This window comes from Humulus lupulus, chromosome 5 (genome assembly GCF_963169125.1).
Source record: "Humulus lupulus chromosome 5, drHumLupu1.1, whole genome shotgun sequence".
Classification (NCBI taxonomy): domain Eukaryota; kingdom Viridiplantae; phylum Streptophyta; class Magnoliopsida; order Rosales; family Cannabaceae; genus Humulus; species Humulus lupulus.
In genome coordinates, this window is record NC_084797.1 from 175,443,834 (window position 1) to 175,454,086 (window position 10,253).

Below are 10,253 nucleotides of genomic sequence, written 5' to 3' on the forward strand. Positions count from 1 at the left end.
TAATTTTGATTTCAAGAACATAATTCCAAGCATCAATCCTTCAAGTTTGCAAGGTGAATAAAATATCCCTAAGTTATTCTAACGCCCTGGCTACCCCAGAACAGTTACGGTGAACGGTGGACCAGAAATTTGACTCATTGCCTGAGTCCTTTGGTAAAAAACGTGCTCTAAGTGTAATTAACAGGTTAAGGTATTAAACCAATAAAAAAGAAATGGAGATTTTATTACAAACTGCTCTGCAGAGCTAAACAAAACATTTACAAGTGGTTCTCAGTACAAAATGGTCACTAGTGTTTGAAATTTACAAACCCGCCGACCTAAGCGGCAAAAATATGGTAAACCCCCTAGTTCCTCTGAGAACTTCTTGGCCGTGGTGGTCAAGCGGCCGCATATGTACACAACACCACATCAGCTCTCCACTCAAGGCTAGGTGAGCTTTTCTTTCCCTTTACCTGCACCACATAGCACCCATGAGCCAAAGCCCATCAAGAAAACATAATACTTTTCATAAACATTATCAAATGATTATCATTATAACCACACTGAGCATAAAGCTTTCAAACAAATGAATAACACATGAATTTAGCGGGAGAGTGGCTGTTAAGTAAGCCACTAGCCTCCAGGCTCTGTTTCTAGCGGGAGAGTGGCTGCTAGGTAAGCCACCAGCCTCCAAGCTCTGCTTTGTAGCGAGAGAGTGGCTGATAGGTAAGCCACTAGCCTCCAAGCTCTGTTTGTTCATCGACCCTTAGGGTCGGTTAGGCATTAATGCTCCTTGAGTCATTCAATGCTAGTAATCGATTAGATCTAATCTCTGTTGGCTTGCGTGATTCACGCTAAGGCCATTCTGACAAGTAAGTCAGCGCTTCCTGACCTGTGTCCAGTAACACTGCCGAGCCTGACAAATAAGTCACAGCCTCACAGCTGATACTAACACTTTTGTCGATTCTGTATTCAATCCATGTCCATATTTATAGAATCAACATGCTTTACAAATATCCATGCATGTCACACTTTGGGTACAGTTTTCTTACCTCTGGTCCGAGCTAGAACAAATAAAAGAGTGACCCTAAGAACGATCGACCTTTTGGTCCTTTAGCAGTTACTTGGTCATAACCAAATTATGGGATTCCATCAATAAAATTAATAATAAAAGGTTCCCAAACCAAAACCTAACCTCTGGGACCTCAAACACTACTCAACCGGGTAGTAGGTTCAATCCCGAGGCCTTAGGCTTGCATCCCCGAGCCAAAAAGCTAATTCTGGCCAAAAATGCCTTAAGGGTCGCGGCCCTCCTTGGCCATGCCGCGGCCCGCCCCTCAAACAGAGGCGCCTAAACCCAGCAGCTCCCAAGGGCCGCGGCACACCCTTTCCATGCCGCGGCGCAACGCCCATTTCAGCCAAAACCCCTGTTTTTCTTCCCTTGCGTTTTCCCTTGAAACCAACCCTTCAAACCCAATTTAAACACCACCCAAACCTCTCTCAAAAACCCATTTAAACCTCCAAACATCACCCATAACTATCCCTTATCATAACCCAAGTAATACATCCCAAGAACTCCCCTTGATTCCAACTTTCCACACCAAAAACAAGAGCTGAAATCCTAAAACGAAAACAGAGCAAAACCAGTAAAACAATGGATAAAACTCACCTCAAATTCGAAACCAAACCCTCTTCAATGACTGAGCTATGTCTACAACCTCAACCTCCAAGTTCCCTAGCTTAATTCCACACCTTGAGCTCAAAACTCCAAAGAGGAAGAAGAGAGAAATGAACTTACGGGAAGGAGAAGAAGCAAAACTCTGTTTTGGTTATGTTTTATCTACAGCCATCTAAACCATATATATCCAAATCCCAAATGACCATTATACCCCTAGGTCTTTAAAAGCTTCTAAAGCCAACTCAAGGGTAATTTTGGTATTTTCCACCAATCTCGTTAATCATAATTAACGCTTCCCTTTTCCCGCTAATCTCAATATCCTCAAACACCAATATTTCACCTCCCGTTACCCATTAATGCCCGGTAACACTCTAATCATTAAAACACCCCGAGACTCACCCCGAGCCCCGAGCTTAAGCCCGTTATGACCAAACCGATATCAACATTCCTTGATCGTCTCATGCCAAATGGCTCGAACAAACCCACATCATAATGAGGTCTCAAATTATATCACCAACATGCGAATAAATAATCAATTTACCCTCAACGGGCCAAATTACCATCACACCCCTGTAATAACAAATATGGACTCACATGCATGCATTTCACATCATATCATAATATAATCAACATATACATGCATTTTATCAATTAATAACATAATTAAGCAAGTACGGCCCTCCCGGCCTACTGTTCACGCCGTTAAATACATCGGAGAATTCGGGGCATTACAGTTATTCACTAATCAATAACAAAATTATCAACATGCATCAATCAAGCATCTCCACTAATTTTAATCCTTCCTGAATTAAGAATAGCTTGTCTCTCCCCTAAGTTGATAATTCTCAAGCAAGAAATTTGCACAATAAAAATAGTTCATTTGAACAAGAGAAAATTTTCATAAAACATTCAACACTTTGGGGTTGATCACAAATTAGGGTTCATCAATATCCCTAACACAACAATTTAGTTCATAGTCAAAATACCTAAACCACTACAATAAATACTCAACATTGTCTCAAGAGTTCAAGAAGGAAAGAAACAAAAGGGGAATAAAATTATAAGAGAGTAGAGTTTAGAAAGACAAGCCAAATTGATAGAGATATTCTATTCTTTATCTTATAACTCTTCTTTTTCTTCTTCTAGCTTCCTTCTCCTAGGTTTTCCCCCTTCTCTCCTTGATGCTTTCAGCTCAAAAATGCAGAAAAATCTCTTCAATGGTGCATGGGCGGCTGGTTCTCTTTTTCTTTTTCTTGGAGAAGAAGATGATATCTTTTTGGGCTCACAAAGGGTATAAACCCTCCCTTTCTCTCTCTACACGTGGGGGACCACATCCTTTGCCTTTTCAGAATTTTTGCAACTCCTTTCCACCTCATCTAAGTACATGCCAAGTGTGCAGACTTTATGTTGCTGGCTGCCCACACTTTGCTGCAGAAAAGTTGACGGATGTTGCAACAATTGCCAGAATTTAAGCTCCAATGTGATTTCCTTACACATGTTTCACTAAGCTTTCCAAGCACCCTCTCGCTATGCCTTCAAAATAGATACCACATTTTTTTAGAACATAATTCCATTATTTTCCACAAGAGTTGTCATTAATTAAAACAAATTACATAAACAAAGTTAAGAGACAAAATGACTAAAACTACACAATAATAACACAAACACTCTATTTCACTTAAATTTTTAAGTCCAAAAGCTAAATTAATAACTCTAAAATATAGATTTTTAAGTCCTCGAGCCACTTGATTATCTCCTTTTTCACCACTTCTTTCATGATAGGATTTAGCCTTCTTTGCCCTTCAATAGACCCTTTTTCATTGTTTTCTAATAGAATCTTATGCATGCATAGAGAATGACTAATGCCCTTTATGTCTGCAATGGTCCACCCAATGGCCTTCTTGAACTTCCTCAATACATCCATCAACTTTTCTTCTTGCTCCATACTTAACTCAGCTGAAACAATCACAGGTAAGGTGGAAGACTTACCCAAATAGGCATATCTTAAGTGTGAGGGTAAAGCTTTTAATTCCAACTCCAGAGGCTCTTCCACTGATGGTTTAGGGGCTGCGAAAGACCTCGAAGAGAGCTCCAAAGATTCAAAATGATTTCATGTATGCAATCCTTGTGAACTAGCTTCTAGCCAAGCCAAGTATTCATCTGCATCCTCTGCATGTGAAGCAAACATCAAGAGTCTCTCTAGAGGATCATCAAAATTGTTTTCTAACTCCTTTGAAGCCAAATAATCTACCACTGAAACCACAGAACACTCTTCGACCTAATTTGGAAATCTCATAGCCTTGAAAACATTGAAAGTCACCTGCTCATCTTGAACCCTCATAGTAAGTTCACCCTTTTGCACATCAATCAAAGTTCTACCAGTAGCTAGAAAAGGCCTCCCTAGAATGATTGGTACCTCCCTGTCTGCCTCATAATCTAACACAATGAAATCAACTGGGAAAATGAACTTATCAACTTTTACCAAGACATCCTCAATCTTCCCATTTGGATAACCAAGAGATCTATCTGCAAGCTCTAGAGTCACTGTGGTAGGTCAGACTTCACCAATCCCCAATTGTCTATACACAGACATATTCATCAAATTTATACTGGCACCCAAGTCACATAATGCCATGCCACAATAAGAATTACCAATGGTGCATGGAACGGTGAAACTCCCATATCTATAAACTTCTTGAATTGAGAATCCAACTTTTTCTTCTGAAAACATTGAGGAAATAGAGGTGGCTTCTTTGAAATTGAGCTTGCTGGTTGACAATGCTGTGGCATCCCTGCAGCATTCTAGGCAAAGGCAGATTTTTGTGCACTAGGAAGTTCAGCATCTTTTTAGAATTCCTCATTTATTTGGACTAAAGAGAGCTCACCGTCATGCCCAAACTTGGTCTTGTCCTTCTCCAACTCTTTTCCACTCCTCAAAGTGATAGATTTACAATGTTCCTTCCCCACACTCCTTGGATTCTCGGTATCACTTGACAGTGTACCGTGGGGTCTATTTCTAAGCTCATTAGCTAGTTGGTCAACTTGGTTTTCTAAGTTCCTCAATGAAGCCGCTTGGCTTTGAATTATGGCTTCATTCTTCACTATATATTCCTTCAACATGTTCTCAAGAGAGCTAGATTGCATTGTTTGTTGTTGTGGTCTTTGTTGTGGTGCTTGAGGGGGGTAACTCGGTGGAAAATTTGGTCTTGGAGGCATCGAAGGATTACTAGGGCCAACTCCTTGATTACTCCATGAAAAATTGGGGTGTTGTCTCCATGATGGGTTGTAGGAATTAGAATAAGGACCATTCCTATTTTGGTTCCCCATATAACATACAGATGCCGGATTAGAAGGACAGTTATCAAAAGTATGACCCTCACAACAATACACACAAGAAATGCTCTCCATTTGCCCCATTTGTGTCCCCATAGGCTGCCCCATTGATTGATTCATCCCCATATTCATTGTCTTGAGCATATTAGAAATAGAAGACACTTGGGCCGCCAAAGAAGTGATGGCATCTACATCATGAATACTGGCCACCTTTCTACCGGTAGACAATCTAGAAGTGGGCCACTGATAGTTGTTGTTGGATATTCTCTCAAGGATTTCATATGCCTCATTATAGGACTTAGCAAGAAGAGCCCCATTCGCTGAAGCATCAACCACCATCCTAGTATGAGCGTTAAGACCGTTATAGAATGTCTCCATTTGGATGCAATGAGGAATGCCATGGTGAGGGCATTTGCGTAACAACTCCTTAAACCGCTCCCATGCCTCATATAAGGATTCTTCATCAAGTTGTTGAAATGAAGTAATCTCATTGCGGAGCTTGGCATTTTTAGTGGGAGGAAAATACTTCATCAAAAATCGTTCAGCCAACTCTTGCCAAGTACTCACAGAATCAGATGGCAAAGAGTTCAACCAAGCTCTGGCTCTTTCTCTCAAGGAGTATGGGAACAACTTTAGTCTCAATGCATCCTCTGTCACTCCGGGCAGCTTGAAAGAGTTACTTACTTCAATGAACAAGTGAAGGTGAAGTTGAGGATCCTCTATTGGCATCCCACTAAACTGACCCACAGTTTGAAGCATCTGGAACATGACTGCCTTCAATTCAAACTGTGCTGCCTGAATTTATAGTCTGACGATGCCTGGATTGAGCTCATTGAAGAGGGGGAGAGCATATTGCCTGATAGCACGATCTCTGTCATCAGCCACAATAACTGCATTTTGCCCATTGTTGGCAGCTACTCCCCCTTGAGCAACTCCTTCTATATTTACTGGTGGATCATGAGCGACTCCTGATAGATTTGCTACCCTCTCGGCAGCTCCCTGTTGAGCCCATTGCTCAGCATCCATCACTACTACTTCCCTTTTTGACTTTTGTATTCTTCGCCTTCTTCTACTAGTTCAGGGTCTTGATTCTCGTTCATACACTGTATAAACCTGAAATTGCACGAGAATCACCCAAGTTAGCACAAAAGAAAGAAAAATTAAACCAAATTGCAAGATAATCAACTTTACAATAATTGACTTTAAGCGATCCCCGACAACGACGCCAAAAACATGTTGCAGGTTTTCCTAAGTGTGTGCAAGTGTACACAATCGTTGAACAAGTAGTATAATGAAAGTAATTTTTATCGTCTCCTCAAGGATTTCCAAACAAATATTGTAAAAATCAACATCAAACAATTGGGGGTACAATTAAATATATATATTTTATAATTTAATCAATTGAACTAAAGAACAAAAAGAACTAAACAAGAGAATTAGAATAGGTCCTTGACAATAAAGCTAGAAAATGACAAATTGTGATTAATATTGTGGTAAAAGTTAGGCATATCAAATCCCCCTAATTTGTAATTTTTCCTTGATTTAGCAACAATGTTCATAGCAAAGTTCTCTTGTAACTAGGATTTCCAATTTAATGCACATGTCATTTTTCCAAATGCTCATGTTAAAGTTCCATCAATTAAATTCACATATTCCTATGCTAATTTTGATGTCAAGAACATAATTCCAAGCATCAATCCTTCAAGTTGGCAAGGTGAATAAAATATCCCTAAGTTATTCACTAATCAATAAAAATTTATCAACATGCATCAATCAAGCATCTCCACTAATTTTAACCCTTCCGAAATCAAGAATAGCTTGTCTCTCACCTAAGTTGATCATTCTCAAGCAAGAAATTTGCACCATAAAAATAGCTCAATTGAACAAGAGAAAATTTTCATAAAACATTCAACACTTTGGAGTTGATTACAAATTAGGGTTCATCAATATCCATAACACAACAATTTAGTTCATGGTCAAAATACCTAAATCTCTACAATAAATACTCAACATTGTCTCAAGAGTTCAAGAAGGAAAGAAGCAAAAGGGGAATAAAATTATAAGAGAGTAGAGTTTAGAAAGACAAGCCAAATTGATAGAGATATTCTATTCTTTGTCTTCTAACTCTTCTTCTTCTTCTTCTAGCTTCCTTCCCTTAGGTTTTTCCCCTTCTCTTCTTGATGATTTCAGCTCAAAATATGCAGAAAAATCTCTTCAATGGAGCATGGGCGGCTGGTTCTCTTTTTCTTTTTCTTGGAGTAGAAGATGATATCTTTTTGGGCTCACAAAGGGTATAAACCCTCCCTTTCTCTCTCTACACGTGGGGGACCACATACTTTGCCTTTTTAGAATTTTTGTAGTTCCTTTCCACCTCATCTAAGTACATGCCAAGTGTGCAGACTTTATTTTGCTGGCTGCCCACACTTTGCTGCAGCAAAGTTGACTGATGTTGCAACAATTGCCAGAATTTCAGCTCCAATGTGATTTCCTTACACATGCTTCACTAAGCTTTCCAAGCACCCTCTCGCTATGCCTTCAAAATAGATACCACATTTTTTGAGAACATAATTCCATTAGTTTCCACAAGAGTTATCATTAATTAAAACAAATTACACAAACAAAGTTAAGAGACAAAATGACTAAAACTACACAATAATAACACAAACACTCTATCTCACTTAAATTTTTAAGTCCAAAAGCTCAATTAATAACTCTAAAATATAGAGTTATCAGGATTACTCTTGTGAGGGTATGGTTAAATTATGCACCAATGATGTAACTTTCAATGTTATCAATAAAAATGCTAATTCCGCCTATATTGTTGAGTATGATTCTCTATTTTTGTGGCATCTTAGACTATCGCATATATGTTTTTCAACCATGAAAAGAGTAGTAAAATGTGGTATGATTGCATGCAATATTAAAAACTATGGTAAATGTGAAACATGTGTTAAGGAAAAAATGATTAAGAAACCATTTCCTAGTATAGAAAGATCATCTAATTTGCTAGATTTAATCCATAGTGATCTTTGTGAATTAAATGGTGTTTTAACTAGAGGTGGTAAAAGGTATTTTCTTACTTTTATAGATTATTTTAGTAGATATACCTATGTGTTTCTTTTAAAGCATAAAGATGAAACTTTTGATGCTTTTAAATTGTATAAATTAGAAGTTGAAAATCAACTAAATAAAAAGATTAAGGTGCTAAGAAGTGATAGAGGAGGAGAGTACTTTTCTAATGAATTCAATACATTTTGTGAAGAAAATGGTATAATTCATGAGTGCACTGCACCTTATACATCACAACACAATGGTGTTGCCGAAAGGAAAAATAGGACTTATCTAGAGATGATAAATTCTATGTTGGTGTTTTCTAAGTTGAACTTCAACTTATGAGGTGAAGCGCTTTTAACTGCTTGTCACATTCTTAATTGAATACCGATGAAGAAAAATGAGATATCTCCATACGAGTTATGGAAAGGAAGAAAACCCAACATAGGGTACTTCAAAGTGTGGGGGTGTCTTGCATATTGCAAGAAAAACGAACCTAATAGAACAAAGTTAGGTTCAAGAGCCATAAAGTATGATTTTGTTGGTTATGCCAACAATAGTAAAGCTTATAGGCTATCAGACTTAGAGTCTAATATTGTGATTGAATCTAGAAAATTTGAATTTTTTGAGAATATGTTATGTGACAACAATTCTCATGCTTCAACATCTTTAAAGGAGAATTTGTTATATGAGAACAATTCTCAAGCTTCTACATCCAAAGTTGATTCTCAAGAGGAGAAATCTCAAAAGGATGTAAAGAAACCCTTTGAACTTAGAAGAAGTTAAAGGCTTAAAATCATAAAAGTCTAGTAGTGGACGAGATAGATTCTCAACGAATTTCATTCTACATGGTAGAAGGAAATAGAGAGGAAGTCATTAGGAAAATTCCTATTGTACTTCTCGTTAAGGATGATCCTAAGACTTATAGAGAAGCTATGCAATCGAGATATAGTGCATTTTGGAAAGAAGCCATCAATGATGAGATGGATTCCATTCTTTCCAACAACACTTGCATATTGGTAGATCTCCCACCAGGGTCTAAGCCAATTGGGTGTAAGTGGGTATTTAGGAGAAAATACCACACTGACGACACTATCCAAACCTTTAAAGCTAGATTAGTAGCTAAAGGGTTTAGACAAAATGAGGGTATCAATTATTTCGATACCTATGCGCCTGTTGCAAGAACAACTTCTATAAGAATTTTGTTCGCTTTAGCTTCTATACACAACTTGTATGTTCATCAAATGGATGTCAAAAGGGCATTCCTTAATGGTGACCTCAATGAGGAGGTCTATATGGAACAACCCGAAGGGTTTGTCCTACCAAAATATGAACATAAAGTGTGTAGACTTGTAAAATCCTTATATGGATTGAAACAAGCTCCTAAGCAATGGCATGAGAAGTTTGATCAAGCCATCATGTCTAATGGGTTTAGACATAACAATGGAAACAAGTGTTTGTATTAAAAAACTTGTAAGGGATATGTGATCATTGTTTGCTTATATGTGGAAGACATGCTTATTCTAAGTGATAGCATGAAAGGGATAGAAGAAACGAAGAGGTTTCTATCATCAACCTTCAAGATGAAAGATCTTGGAGAAGTTGATACCATACTTGGTATCAAAGTAAAGAAACATAGTGGGGGTTTTGCGTTAGGGCAAGCCCACTATGTTGAGAAAGTATTGAACAAATTTAACCATATCAAGGTTAAAGATGCCAATACTCCATTCGATCATAGTGTAAAACTAGAGAAGAATGAAGGAAGAGCGGTGGCTCAATTGGAGTATGCTAGTGCTATGTCTAATGTACGTTGCCCAATGTACTAGACCTGATATAGCATTTGCGGTAAGTAAACTTAGTAGGTTTACAAGTAATCCAAGTGTGGATCACAGGAAGGCTATTGGAAGAGTCCTAGGTTATCTCAAGAAAACCAAAGGACTAAGCCTTCACTACTCCGAAGTTCCTTCAATCTTAGAAGGATATACAGATGCAAGTTTGATATCCAATCTTGGGGACAGCTTGTCCACAACTGGTTGGGTATTTACACTTGGTGGAGGTGCAATTTCTTGGGGTTCCAAGAAGCAAACCTGTATATTTCATTCCACTATGGAAGCAGAGTTTATAGCTCTAGCTGCTACCGGCCAAGAGGCCGAATGGTTAAGGGATCTATTGATATAGATTCCCCTACTCAATGAGAATGTATCTACTATAT

At 38.3% G+C, this 10,253-nt stretch overlaps 1 protein-coding gene and 1 non-coding gene across 2 annotated transcripts; one reads left to right on the top strand and one right to left on the bottom strand.

Moving 5' to 3' along the window:
- Positions 1-3,767: 3,767 nt before the first annotated feature.
- Positions 3,768-5,758, bottom strand: LOC133779716 (uncharacterized). The gene is made up of 5 exons (XM_062219637.1): positions 5,276-5,758; positions 4,543-5,233; positions 4,310-4,459; positions 3,978-4,201; positions 3,768-3,935 (listed from the first exon to the last, which is right to left on the bottom strand). The coding sequence occupies exons 1-5, from the start codon at positions 5,756-5,758 to the stop codon at positions 3,768-3,770; spliced, it is 1,716 nt and encodes a 571-aa protein (XP_062075621.1).
- LOC133780837 (small nucleolar RNA R71) lies at positions 5,385-5,491 on the top strand. The gene has a single exon (XR_009869647.1). It is a non-coding gene; the product is annotated as a small nucleolar RNA R71 (small nucleolar RNA).
- Positions 5,759-10,253: the final 4,495 nt, after the last annotated feature.

Bases quoted from the DNA above. Each gene is read 5' to 3' on its own strand.
- LOC133779716 (XM_062219637.1), bottom strand. From the start codon at position 5,758: ATGTTCCAGATGCTTCAAACTGTGGGTCAGTTTAGTGGGATGCCAATA. The intron at 5,234-5,275 runs GCATATGAAATC...AACAACTATCAG, and splicing joins TTGCTAAGTCCTATAATGAG to TGGCCCACTTCTAGATTGTC. The intron at 3,936-3,977 runs GTGACTTTCAAT...TTTCCAAATTAG, and splicing joins TGAGGGTTCAAGATGAGCAG to GTCGAAGAGTGTTCTGTGGT.